We start from the raw sequence: 21,364 nt of genomic DNA, 5'->3' as shown, positions 1-21,364 counted from the left end.
AGAAGAAGAGTAGAAGAAGAAGAATATTAGATGTAGAAGAGGCGAAATTAGGGAGAAGTAGAAGAGAAGAAGAAACCTGTAGAGGGGAGAAATCTCAATCAATTCAATTAATCATCCCAGTTAACAATAGAGCTGTAAATTGGCCTATAAATAGGCTTTTAAGAATCCCTAAAAGACTAAACTTTCTAATTCTAAATAACATGAAAAATAAAATCCTGGAAACTAAAATAACATGGAAATAAATATCAAAAAGTCCTATTGGGTAAATATGCCTCTTATTTGGCCTACTATCTGCATCATTCTTCCCCGCATGAGAAGAACTCGCCCTCGAGTTCTAGTCCACCTGGATCAAATATGTAAATAAGCAACTCGAGCAATAGCAGTAGGAACACATCAAACTCAGCCATGTATAATGCGCGTGATAACCATGAGAAGCGTCTGAAATGCCGATGGAATGAGAGTGAAGAAATCGCCCATGTAGAATCATAAATACGCGAACCTCTCCTAACAAGTAAGGAAGCTGGAAAAACAGCAACGTACTCCTCCTGGATCAGTGGGATCGGCATAACAGCTACGGGCAGTACCAATCCATGACCAGCCTCAATAAAGATATCACCTGTTGGTATCAAACCCGGCTCAATGGAATCAACAACAAAGTCATCTGCTAGAATCGTACCTGGCATAGTGATATCAGGTGGGCAATCCTCCCGATCAATCTGCGTAACAAGCACCTCTGTGTCAGCACAAATCTCGACAATCTGCGGAACCGTCTCAAAGTTAGTGCAATCCTAATAATCACTGGACTCTCTGGCTCTATATCGGAGATCTCTGACTCAGTATCTGACATAATCAAGGACTCAATTATAATGATCTCATCAACAGTATCATCTGTCAGACCAATAGCATCATCTATGTCTGGCTTGTCAATAGTGTTAGCAAATTCCTTCTTTGCTTCAATTTTAGCCTCTCGTGCACGACGGGCTGCGATGTTTCGTTCAAGGCGAGCGAAGACTTCACGTTCGCGGCGGGCTGCGGCTTCACGTTCGCGTACCAATTTCCTCTCATCCAAGTCACGCACTATCCTTTCCAAGATTGCCTGAAATTCAGCTTCTTGTGCAAGTCGAGCATCTTCTTCTCGTTGAGCGGCTTCTTCACGTATCAATCTTTGTTTATACACTGCTCGCTCACGTTTCAATCTCTGTACATACTGATATACATAATTTCTCATAAACTCAGAACGGATCTCCTCCCATCGACTGAATGAAGGTGCGCCTGCAATTTGACGCGCGCTCACAATCTTTAGCCAGAACAACCGGGCTTGTCGTAGTATAGTATCTCTGGCTTGAGAGATAGTCTTGCGGTGATCATAGCAACATGACTCATGGTATGTGTCTAGAGCATAGATCCATTGTAGACATACATCCTCATAATTGCGGTAGTGACGGTGTTCCAAATATCGATCGTCGTACCCATAAAAATGTGGAACATATGGCAAAGCCATTGAGATCAGCGTCGCTAAATGAAATCAAACATCTGATATATCTGTCATGTCGAAAGGTTAAAATAGAAGCTTTCGTACCTCTTCCTCCTCCCTAGTCGTCTCTTTATTAGGTTGCTATGTTTATCCAACTAAGGAAAGAACTTGCCTTCTTCCTCACGGCAAAGGAAATAATAGTTTCCTTGAAACTTAGTGGAGCTGCTATCTGGAAAAGAAGGCGGCTAGGAGATGTTGAACGCGATGAGGGTGCTGGTGTTTGGAGGGGTTTTACAGGCTGAGAAAACTGGGTTATGGATGTTCGGTGGGGATTTTGAGGGTTGACAAGGGTGAGTGAATGGGCAAAGGGAGTTTGCAGGTAGGTGGCTGGCTGAATATGGGTGAGATAAAAAGTGGTCAATTGGATATAAAATAGGGAATAATGAGTTGTTTTAATGTGGCTGTTGATGAAGGCCTGTTGGTGATGGTTTAGGGACTGATTTAGGAGGAGCTATTTGGTGGTTGTTTATGGGTTGGCTTATACTTCGAAGAGGAGGTATGAAAAGGGTGTAAGTAAGGGGTTTCTCAAGGGTTTGCAGGAAAATAGGGTTTAGGGTTTATATTTGGGTTCAAGAGGACAACAAAGATCTTTGGGGTGTAGTGTACGAGGAATTAAAACGGCTGTTTTGGTTAGGGTTACCTTCAGATCTTTTGGAGGACTGGGAAGCGAAGTAGGTGAAAGGGAAGAGAAATAGAAGAAAGAGTAGAAGAAGAAGAATATTAGATGTAGAAGAGATGAATTTAGGGAGAAGTAGAAGAGAAGGAGAAGAATAGACGAAGAATAGGGGAAGAAGAGAATAGAAGAACAGTCAAGAGAGAAGAAGAATAGGAGGAGAAGAGAAGAGAAGAAGAAACCTTTAGAGGGGAGAAATCTCAATCAATTCAATTAATCATCCCAGTTAATAATAGAGCTGTAAATTGGCCTATAAATAGGTTTTAAGAATCCCTAAAAGACTAAACTTTCTAATTCTTAATAACATGAAAAATAAAATCCTGGAAACTAAAATAACATGGAAATAAATATCAAAAAGTCCTGTTGGGCAAAAATCCCTCTTATTTGGCCTACTATCTGCCCTGATACCAAATTTGATGTAGGACCAGGAAGAGAAATAGAAGAAAGGGGAGAAGAGGAGTAGAAGAAGAGAATAGAAGGAGAAGAATAGAAGAAGATTAGGGGAAGAATAGAAGAAGAAATTATGGGAGAAGAGAAGAGGAATAGAGGAAGGAGAAGAAACCTGTAGAGGGGAGAAATCTCAATCAATTCAATTAATCATCCCAGTTAACAATAGAGCTGTAAATTGGTCTATAAATAGGCTTTTAAGAATCCCTAAAAGACTAAACTTTCTAATTCTAAGTAACATGGAAAATAAAATCCTGGAAACTAAAATAACATGGAAATAAATGTCAAAAAGTCCTATTGGGCAAATATGCCTCTTATTTGGCCTACTATCTGCATCAACGTGTCATGCCGTGTCCGACACGACACCCGTGTCCAACTGTGTCGACACTCTTTTGGACACTTTTAAATGTACTGCTACTTAATGTGGGTGAGTGGACACGTTTTTGTGCCTTGTCAAGTGTGACATTATGGTTTATTTTTTCATATTGTGTTTACCTTTTTTTTATTATTAACTCTTCTTTTATTATAAACTCTTTTTTAGCTCTTCTTTAACTAATTTTTGTTGTTGTATTATATATATACTTCCTATTTTAGCCGTGTCCCCGTTTCTAAATTTGGGGGTTCGCTGTGTCCAACACTCCGTGTCCGTGTTGACACATGATACCCGTGTCAGTGTCCACGAATCATAGGACTTACCCATTAAAAAAAAAATCATAGGACTAGATTATTTTCACCATCTTCTCCCATGAGCTGATTGTATCCTTACCCACTTGAACTCTAGCTGATTGGACTTATTGCCACGGATACATAGCCCCTGAGTTTGGTATTCACAAACTTCACCTTTTTGGTTTCAAATATCTCATAATATTCCAACCAACTAATTACATAATTGCTCCATGTGTTCCTCTGCATAAAATTAGGATGAATTAACATGCATGTCCACTTTAAAGCGATGATTGCTTCTATCATATCCATGTTGCTAGAATCATGCTCCATGCACAAAACCCTGGTAATTTCTATAATCAAGTGGCTCATCATGTGAAGCGCATAAATTAGCAAGTTGTCTAGGGATTCTATTTTCAATGACATCAGTGGTCCCATAGATTCTCGCATGTTTCCATCGTTGGAAAATTCCAAGGTTGCCAGAGCGGGAATCGAAGGCTCCCGGAATGGTCAGAAGCAGGAATCGTGAAGTCGTCGGAGAGTCGTCGGAGATTGTTGGGGAGTTGGAAATTGCCAAGGAATCTCCGGGGAATCGCCGGAAAATCGCATTTCACATAACATTAAACCGCAGTTCCCAAAAGTGGGAATCGCGTTTCGAGGAAATCATAAACCGCGATTCCCAAAAGTGGGAATCGGGTTTTCGGCGAATCTGAACCGAGATTCTCAGTTTTTAGGGATTCGAGAAGATTCTCGTTTTGGATTCGAGAACCGGGGAATCGCGGTTCCCCACTCCCTGGGAAGGATCTTGCTTCCTTGGAAAATTCATCCAATGAATTGTTGGAAAGCTTCAAACTCATGTAGATTGACAATCTGGTTGGTTTGGTCAATTACGCGGGAAAATCACTGATGAAATAAGTTTTGGTACGTACTAATGCAAATAGTATCAGAAAAGAAGGAAAGTGCAACTAAGCAATGGATCCGAAAAGAAGATCAATATGAAGAGGACGATTAATAGAGCAATCCCTAATAGGTCTCAATTTAAAAGATAGAACTAACAAAGAAAGTTCCCTTTACTCTCTGTTTCTTTCTCTTATAGACGAAACCCTAGGTCTGATGCCCCCTTGTTTCTTCTTGCCTCTATTATTATTATTTTCCTATTTTCCTTTATGCATAGGAGAGTACATTTGAATCAGTTTCTAATGCCACTGGCCAAGATGACGTTTGGGTATGTCGAATCCTTGTCATTATCTTATTTCATATAGAAGCAAAGGAAACTCTAGTAGATAACTCTTAATTGTTTTCGATCGCACTATTTATATATACAATTTTTTCTTTTGGTACAAATGATGTTGTTCTCTTTTCCTTTTTATACTCCTGCATTTAATCTGGTTATCCATCCTCTGATAGATTGATTATTATTAGTATTTTTTTGCCAATCGATCTGTTTTCAATCCTACAGGGCTTTGCGTGAAGTCTGGCCTCAATCTTTGGAGAGCGTTAATTTAATAGAGCCATCTAAAGCAATGCAACGTGCTTGTCAAAGCCTTTTGCAAGGTAACTAATTATATAGGATTGCCACATTGTTTCATGTGCTTCTGTAAGTGTTACTCTTTGAGGCAATAACATGTTGACAACCAAATATTAGATTGCTTACATGAACAATTGAGTTAGCCTAGACTAATTAATTTCTATAACCTTCATTACCTTGGTAATCTATAAGTCTATTGGTTTCTCTCTTGTGTGTTTCATTTGTGGAATTTTTTTTAATGGTCATTTTTGAAATTATTTACTAGTGGGAAGTAGATCAAAGTCCAGTTTCTATGGGAAAATATTTTTTTTCTAATGGGAGTTGAATGACATTTTGCTGTACATCCAGTTGTAGTAAAAACTTTGGTTGATAACTGATTCTGATTATACTCTTGTCATTGCAAATATATTATGGCTACACCAATCATGATATTTTTGACATGTTTACAATTATGTAGCTGAACAATATGGGAAATTGAGTCATTTCTCTCTACATATACGCATACATACATTTACTTGTGATCATATATTATTAACAAGGAACATCACTGGGATATTTTCGATTCTGTTTAGCCTAATTTTTTGGCTTTGGAATATTGATATGTTGACTCAGGTGCCATGACATTTTCTTTACATAAACTAAAACAGAAAAAATCATTTACCCATCAAGAAAACAAGTAAACATAAAAAAAATCTAAAGGATATATATATATATATATATATATATATATATATATATATATATATATATATATATATATATATATGAGGAACGGGTTCCTACACACTTGTGTAGATAAGTTATCTGCACACTAGCTTAAAATACAGTGGGGGCCCACATTGTTTGGGTGATCCAAACCATTCATTTGAAGGCCCTCACATAGATAGGGTATCCCCAAAAAATCAGATCCATAGGATCATCCTAACCATTCAAACTGTGAGGCAAAAAATGGACTAATTTGTGAAGGTTTATACACGTCCATTTTACCTCCACAAATCGTAGGGTTGGGATGATCCTATGGATCTGATTTTTTGTGGACACCCTATCTATGTGAGGGCTTCTCAAATGAATGGTTTGGATCACCCAAACAATGTGGGCCCCCACTGTATTTCAAGCTAGTGTGTAGATAACTTATCTACACAAGTGTGTAGGAACCGTTCTTTCTCTCTCTCTCTCTCTCTCTCTCTATATATATATATATATATATATATATATATATATATATATATAGAAACGGAAAGCTAAAGGATGGGATAAATGGGGTAAAAAAACATATCTTTTTAATCTACAACATACAAGACCATATACCATGAGAATATAAGAAAATGATGTTAACAAAATAATACACCACAATTCTGCATAGGTAGAGGCCAATATTCCCTACCAACATCAATGACTTCATAATCAATCCCACAAATCTCCACATGCACAAGCTTGATTTCTTAGCCTATGTTATAAGAATCGTTGAGTCTTCCTCCATCCATAGAGATCCGATCATTCCTTGAACTTCAAGATTCGAAGTTATGTAAGAAGTGCTCTCACTTTCTGATGAAGACCATCCTAAGGTCCAAATTTTAATTTTTAGGGGTCTATTAAGTCCTTTAAGTTATGGTAGGGGTATAATAGTCTTTTCCCATAGAAATCACTTAAGTTCTTTGAGTTATGTGTGTTTTAAATAGGCCCCACACATGTATTGCGGGATTTTAAGTAGGGAGAGAGTTTTTTTAGTTATTAGAGGGAATTTTAGTTCCAAAGAGTTAGGTTTTCTTTTAGGGTTTAAGAACTTTCTAGTTCTCTTCTTTCTTCTTATGTTTTGTAACCCTTAGGGCACTTTTCTTTATTACTTACAATCTGTATTTCTCTATTCTCTCTTTCCTCTTGATCTCTTTCCTCTTGATTTTATCTAAAATCCGGGAACCGAAAATTTTCCTAAAACCTCAAAACCCTAATTTTTTTCTTGTTTTAACCATCCCATCTCAATCTAAACCTTCCACCCCTCCGTTTTGCCCGAAAACTAGTTTTACAACTTCCCAGCATCCTTCGATAGCCGCCTGGCATCCTTCGAAAGCTTCCCCGCATATGTCTGCACCACCCCAAACCTATCCTAAACCCCGCAGAATTATTTCCCCAACCTAATCACCTAGTTTAGGAGCCAAATTCCTATTTTTCACTCTGCATTAAATTTGGTATATGAGTGAAGTATCAATACATCCTTCGATTGTCCTGCATCACTTTCACTTCATTTGAGTTGGCATTCTTAATAGGTTCAAGACAAGCTTAGGCAATCTATCCTTGTTCTTAAATTATACCCCAATATCTTTTGGTCATAGATTATGCTGTGTCACGGGCATGATAATCCTTAGCCTCTCACCCATGTGACCCTCGTGCAACGCCCCAACTTTAGCTTTGAGTTAACCAACCCAAGTGACCTAGCTTTTGGCCTACGGCAAAGACATCTAGTCTCACACAAGGAAACACATGGCTGAATGGGAATAAGACTTATATTTCTTTGTGCAAAGCTTACAAGGCTTCAAGTTCTGAGATTCGAGGATTTCAGAAGTAATTTGAAAATGAGGAGACAACCCATATATAAGTAGTTAGACCTTGCAAAAAGTGACCCAAACCCACGGGTCCACCCGGTCCGACCATAATTTACTGGTCTTGGTCACTAAATTAGTGACTCGTTGAAATTTGACCCGGCCTAGCCCAACCCGTCAAAACTGGGTCTGGCTGGGTAAACTCTCGGGTGCCCACGGGTGACCCGTTATTTTCATTGCCCTGCTTTTATTTTACTAACTTAGCTATTATTAACAAGGAAATAATAATTCCAATCCCCTTATTTCCACTCCCATTTATTTGTGTTTTCTTGAAGAACACTGCATTTTCACCCACTTTTATTTGACTTCTGAAAAAGTCATTTTCGAGAAAGTCAAACATAGAAAACAAAAGGTCGTGGAAATCTTGGAAAGGGGTGGGAGTATCATTTCCAATGAAAATTTCCTTGGTAAAGGTCTTCTTGTGGTATGGACACCAATGAAATTAGACATGACACGCCTATGTCAGTTTGTCATATAGGTAGAAAAAATGAGGAATACTACAGATGTCAGGTCTGTAAGAAATGGGAATAAAAACAGCCAAAAAAAAGAGTGACCCGCGGGTCCACCCAGCCCATATGGTGGGGTCTGGGTTCACAAAATAGTGACTCGTAAGATTCCGGGTCATTTGTGACCTGGCCCGTACCACCCAGATGAGTACGGGTTTGGTGAAACCGGACCCGCCCCATCTGTTTGCCAGGTTTATATGTAGTCTCCCTACAAGTGTCTTGATCATGCCACAAGGCATTCATCCAATGGTCTAAGCCTATCTCAGAAACTTGTAGACACATTAGAATTCTGCCAACATGTCTCTACAAACAATCCTCAAAGAGTATTTTAGAACTTCTACACTAGTCAAATATCTACACATTCCAGGAGTTTTTTTACATGCCTCTAGACTTTTGGATTGTTATCTACTCCTCGTGACTTGTTCTTATCCTTCGTTAGGCCTATAAAATGAGATCAATTGAGACCAAATTTCTCCCCTTGATAATTCTCCCTCGCCTGATTCCACCGATATCCTTGTCGCTCCTTTTTCATATATTCGTATTGCCTCCTTCGATGACTCACGAGTCTACCTCACTTGATTTCACCGATTTCCTCACATCTCGTTTTTTTTTTTTTTTTTTGAAAATTGACAATTTTCATTAATATTAAGTTTAGCAATCGGGACCAGCAGTCCCATCCTGCAATTACAAAATATTAAGGCGGACTGGACCGACATGCCAGATCCAATTCAAAGAGATAAGTGGATCATAGACATTAGTTTGAATACATCCCTGAACTACACAAAAGGCATCCCTATACTGCACAAAAGACGAAAAGACCATATTCTGTAAATCTTCTAGCATCCACAAAGTATGTACCATCTAAACAACATGAGTCCATCACTACTGCTTAGCCACCATCCAAGGATCTTGGAGCATCATCTTGCAAGACTATGGTGTTACCCCCATTGAACTGAACGCTTTCAAGTTCCTGCATCCTCAAAAAAACCTAGCTATAAGAGTAACCGCCATACCTTCATTTTAAGGGGTTGATTCCAGCACCCCAAGTTAGTTCATTCTTGATTCCAGCTTCCATTCTCCCTACAACCATTTCCTCTATAAGGAATCGGTTACTCTAAGGGTTCTTCTTTGGCATCTACTTATGGGTCATCCTCTTTGGCTATTTCGATTGCATCCGTTGCAGATCCCGCTTGCATCAACCGGAACATCTCTCTAGTCTTTCCTATGTTTTCCTGATATGACATCCCTAATACGTCACCCATTGTCAGGAAATCATTAAAGCCTTGGAAGTCTGGGTTCCCAGATTCATCCTCAGTGTTCAAGAGCAAAATTCATTTTCCTTTATCTAGCCTATCTGGAGTCTTAGACTGCTGTAGTTGACCCTGTTCAACCCTTGGACTTCCTGACCCTAAGCCCTAAAAATCTTCATCCAGATTTGTTCGCTTTGATTCCAAATTTGCAATCGCTGATTGTTTTTCCTCCTCCCATAACCGTCTTCGCGTTCGTCTTTCTTTTTCCTGCAACTTTTTGCAGATGGGCAGATTACGAAGGGGTGTATGAAGTTCCTCCTCACTGGTCATGGTGAGATGGGAAGAAGGAGCACCCATGCTTTGAATTGCTTCCCGATCTTTCAACCATTGCTTCTTTAGTGGAGAAATTAGCAACTCAGTTGGCGTGGGAGATTCCTTCCTTGCTAATTTTTCATTATATTTAAGAGTCTTTAGGAGCTCCAAGTCTTCGTCTATCAAAGTAGATCCCCCCCTACATTACTGGGGCCTTCAAGACATGCTTTTTAGACATAGCTAGACCAGAAGAGGGTTGTAGGATTCTCAATTCATTGAGGCTTTCTGAGTGAGGCTTTTTCTTCCTAAATCTCCTTTATTGTATATTCATATTGCCTCCTTCGACGACCCCTTCGTCGATTATTCTATCGAGGTGCCTCGATTCTCACACTTGAGTCTTGGATTTGTTGGGACACACTGAGTATCCAATTGTTGTGGCCTGACTTGCTCTCTTCTTTGTAGAATAATTAATCAGTTGTAGGACAAAGACTTTCCCAACATTTTCCTTTCCCATTTGTACAATGGCGGCCATGCATGGGTTTAGGAAGCCTTTGCCCATGATGGTTATTACTTATTACTAGAAGATGATGTATGCGAGTTCCTTATGCCCCACTGTTGGACCCGAAATTTTACGAAAAGGGAATAATAGTAAAATTCCTTATTTAAAAAAAAAGAAGTTAAAAAAAGAAGAAGAAAAGAGTGGTTACACGTTACGTTATGCTATCCCTAAAATTAAGGGATATACCAAAAAAAAAAAAAAAACCACTTAAATGAAAATTCGCGAGAATTACCCATTTAAAAAAAAGGTTACGTAACTCCCCACAAAAGGGGAAGTGATCGTGGAATCTCGGATAAGGGATGGGGTGGCACCCACAACGGCTCTAAAAAGAGAGTGGAGATCGGAAATTAAAGATAAGGGATGAGTTGGCAATAACCAACTAGTCTAAGTAATCTCTATAAATAGAAGAAATGTCCGTTTAAGAAAGGATCGGATCTGGGGATCCATTCCTGGAGAGGAAAAAGCTACGTAGGATCGGATCTTTGCGAAAGGAAAGCGACGTGAAGAAAAGAAGAAGGAGAAGAAAAAAAGGTGATAAGAGATTACTGGCTAAAATTATTTTCCTTTTTTTCCTCTTTGCAGGCTTCTTCCAAAAGGTTCCAGAAAGGAGACCAAGAAGAAGACCTTTCTCCTTCGGGAGAAAGAGGAAAATCCTTTTAGAGAATCTCTCTTTAAAGGTCCCTTTAGGATCTCTTTCCAGAAACTTCCTAAAGGGAGAAGACCTTTCTCTTCCGGGAGAAAGATGATAAAGATGACGGTTTCCCCCAAAAGATAGAGACGGCGATTCCCCCATAAGAAAGAAGGCCTTTCTCCTTCAGGAGAAAGAAGAAAATCCCTTTAGAATCTCTTTCCAGAGACTCTCTAAAGGTCCATTTAGGATCTCTTCTTAGAGACTCCGTAAAGGGAGAAGACCTTTCTCTTCCAGGAGAAAGATGATAAAGACGGCCGTTCCCCCAAAAGAAAGAAGACCTTTCTCCTTCGGGAGAAAGAAGAAAATCCTTTTGGACTCTCTTTCCAGTGACTCTCTAAAATTCTATTTAGGATCTCTTCTCAGAGACTCCCTAAAGGGAGAAGACCTCTCTCCTCTAGGATAAGGATGATAAAGATGACGGTTCCCCAAAGGAAAGATGAAGAAAGTTTGGGGAATTGAAGAAAGTTACCACAACAAAGAAATTCCACCAGAAATGATTTGTTAACAAAAAATTAGATCTTTCTAGCAGATAATTAACGAAAGTTGTATTTAGATAGTTAACCTCTTGATGGATAATCAGAGGTGTTTTCTTCTTCAAGAAATGTAATTAAATGGCCAATAGAGCCGGAAGTGTACGATCCCAACCAAAATTAATAAAACCTCTTATCGCAAGAGGGAAATTTGATCACAATTTATTTTATGTGTGTGATTCTCCTTTTCATGCATGTGGAATTTGTTGCGAACACCCACGCAAGAACTCCATACCTAAGATCACCTTGTAGTTATCCGACAGAAATTTCCATGAGGTCCGTTCATCCACCGATATTTACCTCTATGCCTTCAGCTACTCTACTGATGCATTTGGCCTCCAAGTTTACGGCCTTTACTGATTTAGTTTCCTTTACAAGTTGTAGACCTAGCGCTTGGCCTTTTCCTTTGACACAGAGTTATGAGTTGCGCCTGTGTCCACTAAGGCCCTTCTTACCTTCATGTTGATTCGCATGCCAAGGTACATCAACTCGCTTTTCAAGGGTTTAGCGACTGTCGCTTGGCCCTTGATCGCATTGAGGATTCTCAATGCACCAACCTTACATTTCTCCTTGTCACCCTCATAGGGGGCCTCAGTCTCTTTCTGTTCAACCCTGATCGCATGAAGGGCCTCCTTCTTTTTGTAATCCATTGCTTGATGGCCTCCGCTGCATATGAACCCGTCTCATGTCTTCTCATAGGACTTGACATGCACTTGTTGTCTGTCCTTCTTGATTCTTCCTTGTGATTGAACCTCTTGTCTTCCCCACCTTTCTCTTCGTGTGCCTTGGGTTCCTCAGAAGACTTCTCTTACTTGGTGAACTCCACCATCCTCTCAACTAAATCCAAGGTTGGAGGCAGGTCATGCACTTCACGCTATTAAAGCTCTTACTTGGTTTCAGTCCGTTATTGAAGAAGAGCATATCCTTTTCCGTCATGTTAAGAAGATCGAGCTTGAGTGTTGTGAACAACTTTTCTTACTCGCACGAATCGACCCAGTGTGTTTGAGGTGCACCTGTTTCTTTCGAGTTAAGTACTCTACATACTTAGGAAGGAATTGAGTCAATTGACCCCTCTACTCCTTGAGATATTTCCATGTTTCATTGCCGCAGATGCTCTTCATCACTATATCACCGTAACGTCTTCTCCACCAAAGCATGGAATCATTAGCAAGATACTTGGCTGTGGGGATTATCTTGTCTTCTTCATTTTCAATGTTGACAACTTTGAAATATTTCTTCATTTTCCATGAAATCTTCTCAAACTTCTTGGCATCATGCACACCGTCGTTTCTCTTTGGTTCGGAGATCCAAACCTTCTTCACCCTCTTGGAGACCATTCCGTCATTGGACGCCACCGTCTCAAGGATAATTTGTCCTGGCCTTCAACTCCTTGACCTCCTCCAAGGGGTTCAATATCTCTTCCTTAAATGCACTCAATACCCTAGTGTCATTGCCCATGAGTTCTTCCATTGCCTTCCTCATCTCATCCTTGAAGGACGTGGAATGCGCTCCACATGTCGACCTAACGGTCCACATTTACCTTTCCATGTTCATGGATGTCATTATCCTTGGAGTTTTATCAAGGTGTGTCAAGGCAAGCTCCAACTTGCCCAAACACTCGTTTAGCGGCACTAATTCTATCGATCAATCCCTCTTTGGCTCTTGGGACTTGTCCTTCCTCGACTCGAGAGGCACAACTCCCTTGTTGCCTGCATTCTCCATTGTAGTGACCTATGATGTCGGCAACGTGCCTCCCTCTCTTACTAACGCAGAAGCCCACTGGTCACTGTCGTAGAAAACCTGCTCTGGTACTATGACGAGCCCACCAACGCCCCAACATTTGCCTTGAGTCAGCCTAACCAAAGTGACCTAGCCTTGGCCTTAGGCAACAAGGACACTTAGACTCATACAAGGAAGCACATGAGTGAATAAGAAGATGACTTGTATTACTCTATGGAGAGCTTATAAGGCTTGATGCTCTGAGTTTCAGAGGTTTAAAATGTCTTAGTGGTGATTTCCAAAGAGAAGCTCAACTCTTTATGTAGGCTCCCTTCTACACTAATGATGGGTCCTGATCATGTGACAATCATCCAATGGTCCAGGATTATCCTAGAAACTTCCAGAGTCAGTAGAGTTATCCATACATATTTTACAAAGTATCCTCAAAAATTTTCTAGAACTTTTAGACGTCTCTACAAATATCTACGCACTTCCGGACCTTCTAGGTGTCTTGCACACATTTGTACTTTTGGAATTTCTCTACTCCTCCATGCTTATGTTGGGTGCCCTTGGGGTCTATCAAATGGGATCAAGTGAGACCAGTTGTCACCTCTTGACAATGGGCTTCCATTAAAATTTAGCTTAATGTTATCGGGACCTTATCCATCCCTAGAGATCTCATGTAAACCGTCTTCCAATTTCAATGTACATCATCCACTGACATTGCCTGAAATTCTTTTATCGTGCTCGACCACCTAATGATAGAAATCAGTCTCAACTTGCACAATGGAAATTTATCATTCTATAAAGCTTCTATTAATTATATTACACATGGGTTATTGAGGGCGAGCCTTGGCGCAACGGTAAGGCTGCTCCATTGTGACCTGGTGGTCACGGGTTCGAGTCATGGAAACAGCCTCTCTGCAAAGCAGGAGTAAGGCTGTGTACATCTAGTCCTCCCCTGACCCTGCAATGGCGGGAGCCTCGTGCACTGGGCTGCCCTTTTATGGGTTATTGACTGAGTTTTCAATAGCCTAAAGCGCGGCTATAGAAAGTGACTGAGTTTTCAATAGCCTAAAGCGCGGCTATAGAAAGTGACTGAGTTTTCAATAGCCTAAAGCGCGGCTATAGAAAGCGACCACCAAACCTAGAATGCCGAATAATGCCATTTCCCACTTATATAAGGAAATTGTGATTAATTGCATTGTCAACTTTCTGATTTTATCCATGAATGAAGCGATGTGATCATTATACACACACACAGGATGGTTTTCTATATATATATATATATATATATATATATATATATATATATATAGAGAGAGAGAGAGAGAGAGAGAGAGAGAGAGAGAGAGAGAGAACATTTCCTACACACTTGTGTAGGTAAGTTACCTACACACTAGCTTAAAATACAGTGAGGGCCCACATTGTTTGCGTGATCCAAACCATTCATTTGAATGGTCCTCACATAGATAGGGTGTCCACAAAAAATCAGATCCATAGGATCATCCCAACCCTACGATTTGTGGAGGTAAAATGGACGTGTATAAACCTTCACAAATTAGTCCATTTTTTGCCTCCATAGTTTGAATGGTTGGGATGATCCTATGGATCTGATTTTTTGTGGACACCCTATCTATGTGAGGACCATTCAAATGAATGGTTTGGATCACCCAAACAATGTGGGCCCCCACTGTATTTTAAGCTAGTGTGTAGGTAACTTACCTACACAAGTGTGTAGGAAATGTTTTCTCATATATATATATATATATATATATATATATATATATATATATCATGTTGCATAAATGTATGTATGTATGTATGCGTGTATATTTTTGCATAATATTTTAGCTGTCAAGAACTGGTCACTGGAAAGTGAGTTTATGGTTGTAAATGCTGAAGTGGATTTCTAACAACATGATGTTTGGTTTGGAGTAGATTTGAAGGACTTGCCTCTTATTCATAGCTATGATAGCATTCAAGCATTAACTCAAAAACTTTTAAAGCCCGACAGAGTGCATGACCTTGTAATCGCTGTAAGTTTTTTAAATACATTTTTCGCTATGCCTTCTGCACTTCTTTAATTAATTTTGTGGCAAATATGGGTTCATATTTGTTTCTTTAGCATCTATGTATTTTCTTGAATATGTAACATAGATACCGTTAGCCGACCCCAACTAGTTTGGGACAAAGGCTTTGTTGAGTTGAGTTGAGTTGAGATATAACATAGATACCTTTCTTTTCTTTTTTTCTTTTTTTTCAGAATGGTAACATTGATTCTTATGCAATTGTTTGGACTTTTATGTTTCTTAATAGAGAGATGTGTAGCTTCTTTTTCCTTCAATGCTGTTTTTTAGTGTGGTTTTTCAGTTTGTTTTCTTTCATCTACATTTATTCATGTGGATAATCATAATGACTTATGAATTTCATTATGTGATGGTTATTATTTCTAATGTGATAGTTTCTTTGAAAAAGTGCTCTGTATATCATCCGATATTTCTCAATGAACTCATGGAAACAATTGTCTGATTTTGTTAGTCATGAAAAGGGCTCTCAACTCAACTACTCAACTAAGCCTTTGTCAGGAAAAAGGCAAAGAGCATAAAAAGATAGGAAATGATCTACTTGAAAGGGATAAACCTAGAAATAAAATTATTGTGATTTTGATCTGACCAATCTATTGAAGAGAGAGATGTATTCAATCCAAAAAAATGTTTCTGGCCTTTGTTTGATATACCTATCCCTACTCTCATGTGTCCTCCTCAAGGAAAAAATTGGGTTTTCATTTGCTAGGAGTCGAAACTACCGTCCCTTGTTGCAGTTGATTGCTTGAAATTGAGGTGGGAGCCTTCTGCTTTTGTCAGTCAAATTACCCCACAATTGGTGTCTCAGCAAGCGCCTGTGTGACACGTATGATGACATCAAATAACACGGGGAAAGTGAAGAGCCCAACAAATGCTGATTCTTCCAGCCATGCATTTTCTTATAGTTACCAAAGCGATTTTAGGTATTAAACCTTCTCGGCTTGGATACACTAGTTTCTGTCCCAGCTTAAATAACAAAAAGATCGAAAGAGTGAAAAAAAACAAGAACAAATCTTGCCAAGATTTTGTCTCTCCTCCCAAGTTTGTGGCAAGTAAACTATGAAAGAGATTTTCATTGATATTTTGGGGTTTGCCACTGGGCCCACTTCTCCTAAAAATGAAAACTGACTTGGCACATGCATGGGTGTGCTTTTTAGTGATTGTGGGGAAAAGGCTTCATTGTTTGTTTAAATATAATTCTAATTTGTTTATGAACTGTTTGAGATAGCCGGGGATTTTTATTTTTTATTTTGTTATTTTTATTTTTTTTGAGGATTTGAGATATGTATTTTGTTTGCTCTGTTCATTTTAGTCCTTAATTTAGTTTCCATCAGTGCTCATTTACTGTTTTTTTTCTTGTGTTTGAAATACGATTTCTTTGCTGAAGTACTGGTGCTAACTTAATATTTCTTGTTGGAACTTTGAAATGAAGTCTTATGTACTCGGAGAGATACCGTCACTGAAAGACCGAATCACCATAGTTCGTCAACTTTGGGATCTTACAAGAGATGTCCTGGTAAGAACACTAGCTTTAATTCATACTGGCTTCCATATCTTTCTAGCGAATGTATTTCTATTTGATGCCTCTCTTTTTTATGATCTGATTTCATATTATTTGGTAGGGAAGTCTTCACAATGTCCATAAGCTGTTTGAGGCTATTTTATTTCTATTACATTTGCTTTACAAAATTATGTTATGTGGTTAACAAGTACCTGATCCAAACATTTTAAAATGTTCTCGGGGTAGGGATGTACCATTTGCTGTTGAGTTACTGTATGCTAGGCGGGTGTTGAGGAGCTAGGGAATGTTTGAAATGATTTTGAAATTGATCAGATTGGATCATACACTAGCACTTCCATAAAGATTGATGATTGTAAGAAACCCTACTATATAAATGTTTCTCCATAAAACCCTTATGAATGTGTCGGAAATATTCTTACATGGGTTCAGTCCTGTTAGTTGGAGATAAAGGTAAACGGTGTGAACACGAAGGATCACATGGGTGTGTGGTCTATGGTTGAGGCTGGAGGCACGGGTATTCAGTTTCTAAAATCTTACCTTTATAAAGTGGATCTTAATAATAAAATACGGGAAATTACATCAGGACAACCATTCGTTGTTATAGGCATAGTCCTAGCTTGTCTTTTAGTATTTGAATAGCTGTCAAAAAGTTATCACAGTTCCAAAAAAGCTTTCACAAGCCAATTGAAAAATGAAAAAACAAGCTAGGGCTGTGCATATAACAAAACATAGTGATGCAGATTATAAGCCAAATAAGTGGCATACCATTAGGACTTTTAGGGATTTATTTCCATATTATTTAGTTTCTAGGATTTTTATTTCCATACTATTAGTTTCTAGGGTTTTATTTTCAATGGAATGCTATTTCTATCGCATTGCCTAAATATAGGCCTCATTGTATTAGGAATTTTAACTTTTGATGATTATTGACTAAAGATTGATTGGCTTCTCCCCTCTACAGATTTCTTCTCATTTCGTCTATTCTTCTTCTTCTCCTCTCTACTTCTCCCTAAATTCTTCTCTTTTACTCTGCTTCTCCTCTTTCTTCAATTTCTCTTCGCTTTCTTCTACTTCGCTTCCCGGTCCTACATCAAATTTGGTATCAGAGCAAAAGATCTGAGTTTTTCCGAGAGCCATGAGCGAGTCTTTGACCAAAATCCATCTTGCTGTTCCCAAATCCAATCTAAAAACCCCTTGTTCTCAGCCTTGTTTCCACCCAAAACTCTCCTATAACTCTAATTCAAAGGACCCAATCCACCCCTTGCAGCCCAATCCTCCCCAAACCAGTCCCTGTTTTCAGCCCAAACCCTCTACCAACACCCCTAGCCTTAATCTCAGCCCAGCCTCCTTTTCTCTCAGGCCATAACCCTCCTAAATAACAGCAGATTCCATCCTATAAACAGGCACCTAAGCCTACCCGAGACACCCTAAAACTCAGCCCAAGATCCCCTTTAATCCCAACCGACTGAAACTAGTCACTTGGACTTGGGTTTTCACCACACAACAGCATCAAACCCTAATCTCAGTCCCAAAAAACCCATTGTCAGAGGACAGGATTTCAATCATGGAAGCAGCCACCGTTCCTTCTACTCTCATCCGTCGGAAACCCCTCTCCTACTGAGCCCTAGCGTTGCCGGTTTCTTCTCCGGCCAGCTTCTCTCGGGAGGAAGGAGAAAAACCCGTAGAGGTTCTTATTTGGATAGGGAACTGAGAAAGTTAAGTTACCAGCTTCTCTCGGGAGGAAGGAGAAAAACCCGTAGAGGTTCTTATTTGGATAGGGAACTGAGAAAGTTAAGTTACCTTCTCTTATTTTAATCGACGAAGCTTCCCAGAGAAGGCAACTTTTGTGTCACCTGAAGTAGCAGGTAACCGAAAGAAAAGCTAAGTTACGTGTGACCTACAATTATAGGTTAGGAGTCATGAGAAAAGTTATGAGGTAACCTGTAACTTAAGTTCACTTGACCAGCAACTGCAGGTTACAGGTAAAGGAGATCTCCCTTTTTTAAAGTTATGAGTGGTTCACATGACCACTAATAAAGTGCAAAAAACGGAAAGGAAGTCATCCTTATGAGTAACAGATAAGGCTAATAAGGTAAGGTAGATATATTGCCTTTATTTTAGGCTGTACATGTCATACAAAAAGGAGAAGCAAAGATACCAAGCGGAGAAAGTTTTGTGGCCTTAAAGGAAAGGTTAGTAAGTTTCTGTAGCGAAGAAAAATAACTAGGTTAACCCCTTTTTTTTTTCCTTGTGCACCCTCTTATATTAATACACAGCATATTCCACCCCCTTTATTTCCTTGGACCACCACCACCTTTATTTAATCACTTACCTTATTTATAAGGTAAGTGTTCACCCCTCTTTTTTACCTTTAGGCACCCCCCAAATAAAAAAACATAAAAAAAGACAGAAGAAAGAAAAATAATTTCTCTGTCATCTCTACATTCTCTCTCCTCCCCATCTCATTTTCTCTCCTCACCCAAGCCATTTCCGCTCAAAATTGGGTTTCGCCATCAACACGAAAGTTGTTCGTGACAACTTTTCGCGTATATCAAGTCTACTTTCCGCAATAAACAACGAGTGCAAGCACTACAACGACCAACTATCATCGTCTGTCCGTTTTGGTCCGATCGCAGATCCGAGCCATTCGACAGTCCGATTTGAGATCCGAGACAGGCATTGTGTTTCTTTTGACATGACAGACAAGTCATACGGTTGATTTCATTTTTCGACGCCGATCCCAATGGCTCCGCCATATGTTCCATATTTTGACGGGTACGACGATCAATATTTCGAAGGCCGCACTCACTATAGTTATTACGAGGATGCATGTCTACGGTGGATCTATGCTCTGGATGCATATCATGAGTAGTACGGCTACGATCACCGAGCGACCATCTACAGAGCAAGAGAAACTGTACGACGACAAGCCCAGAGGTTATGGATACGTCGAGTCACGGACCGTCGTCACGGAGGCAGGCCTCTATTCCGTCGATGGGAGGAGGTCCGTGATGAGTTTTTGGGTATTTATTTCTTAATGGCATATCGGTATGAAAAACAATTGATGCGTGAAGAAGCTGCTCGACGAGAAGAAGCTGCTTCTCGTTAAAGAAAAGCAGCCGCCCGACGTGCACGAGAAGCATAAATTGAAGCAGAAAACGGATATCACGAGCGTTGCATGCATGCGAAGGACTTTGCTAACACTATTGCGGAGCCGTCTGATGATCCAGCTGACATTGTTGATGAGATCATTATAGTTGAGTTTTTTATTATGTCAGATACTGAGTCCATAATGGCAGATACTGAGTCAGAGAGTCCAGTGATTGTTGAGGCCGACGTCGACGAGCATACCGATTCAGAGATTTCCCTAACACCAGTTGTCGAGCATCTAGAGAGACAGCTTGACACTTTCACAGTCGAGACAGTTATTGTGGCAGAGGCATGTGAGGTTGATCCTTTGACAGCGCCGACCGAGCACCGTCATAAGTCAGAGGCGAGTCACCTGACTGATGAGCCATTACCTGAGACGGATGATCGAAAGTATATTGTTGAGGATTTCCCTATCGTTGAGCCGGTTGAGCAGATTGTCGTGTTTTGTGCTGAGACAGAGGAGCTTGTTACACATATTGATCAGCAGGCTTTATCATTTGCAACGATTGGTTCAGCTGGTCTAGATGAGATTACCGAGCAGAGTATTCTTGAAATGTTTTGTCGAGGCTTGCTAAAGATTGACCTTCTAGAGTAGGGATTGATGCTTCCCTTGACCATCACTCCAGTCGAGGAGGAGTACGTTGCTATCTTTCCAGCTAGCTTACTTCTTCAGAGCGGTTCGTATTCTTATGATTTTACATGCACGAGAAGCATAAATTGAAGCAGAAAACAGATATCACGAGCGTTGCATGCATGCGAAGGACTTTGCTAACACTATTGCGGAGCCGCCTGATGATCCAGCTGACATTGTTGATGAGATCATTATAGTTGAGTTTTTTATCATGTCAGATACTGAGTCAGAGAGTCCAGTGATTGTTGAGGCCGACGTCGACGAGCATACCGATTCAGAGATTTCCCTAACACCAGTTGTCGAGCATCTAGAGAGACAGCTTGACACTTTCACAGTCGAGACAGTTATTGTGGCAGAGGCATGTGAGGTTGATCCTTTGACAGAGCCGACCGAGCACCGTCATAAGTCAGAGGCGAGTGACCTGACTGATGAGCCATTACCTGAGACGGATGATCGAAAGTATATTGTTGAGGATTTCCCTATCGTTGAGCCGGTTGAGCAGATTGTCGTGTTTTGTGCTGAGACAGAGGAGCTTGTTACACATATTGATCAGGAGGCTTTATCATTTGCAACGATTGGTTCAGCTGGTCTAGATGAGACTACCGAGCAGAGTATTCTTGAAATGTTTTGTCGAGGCTTGCTAAAGATTGACCTTCTAGAGTAGGGATTGATGCTTCCCTTGACCATCACTCCAGTCGAGGAGGAGTACGTTGCTATCTTTGCAGCTACCTTACTTCTTCAGAGCGGTTCGTATTCTTATGATTTTACATGCACGAGAAGCATAAATTGAAGCAGAAAACAGATATCACGAGCGTTGCATGCATGCGAAGGACTTTGCTAACACTATTGCGGAGCCGCCTGATGATCCAACTGACATTGTTGATGAGATCATTATAGTTGAGTTCTTTATTATGTCAGATACTGAGTCCATAATCGCAGATACTGAGTCAGAGTCCAGTGATTGT

General features: G+C 39.9%; 1 protein-coding gene across 5 annotated transcripts in view; it reads left to right on the top strand.

Moving 5' to 3' along the window:
• Positions 1-21,364, top strand: part of LOC143885388 (copper ion binding / methyltransferase) — a 55,351-nt gene that overhangs the window by 19,828 nt on the left and 14,159 nt on the right. For all 5 annotated transcript variants that reach the window (XM_077389538.1, XM_077389539.1, XM_077389540.1 and 2 more), the window contains 3 exons: positions 4,777-4,871; positions 14,951-15,048; positions 16,529-16,612. In XM_077389538.1, the coding sequence (XP_077245653.1) occupies positions 4,777-4,871; positions 14,951-15,048; positions 16,529-16,612 (277 nt within the window). The remainder of the gene's footprint in view (positions 1-4,776; positions 4,872-14,950; positions 15,049-16,528; positions 16,613-21,364) is intronic.

This window comes from Tasmannia lanceolata, unplaced genomic scaffold (genome assembly GCF_043159265.1).
Source record: "Tasmannia lanceolata isolate RefF3 unplaced genomic scaffold, GAP_Taslan_0.1 ptg000008l, whole genome shotgun sequence".
NCBI classification, from domain to species: Eukaryota; Viridiplantae; Streptophyta; class Magnoliopsida; order Canellales; family Winteraceae; genus Tasmannia; species Tasmannia lanceolata.
This window is presented reverse-complemented; position numbering and strand designations above follow the sequence as displayed.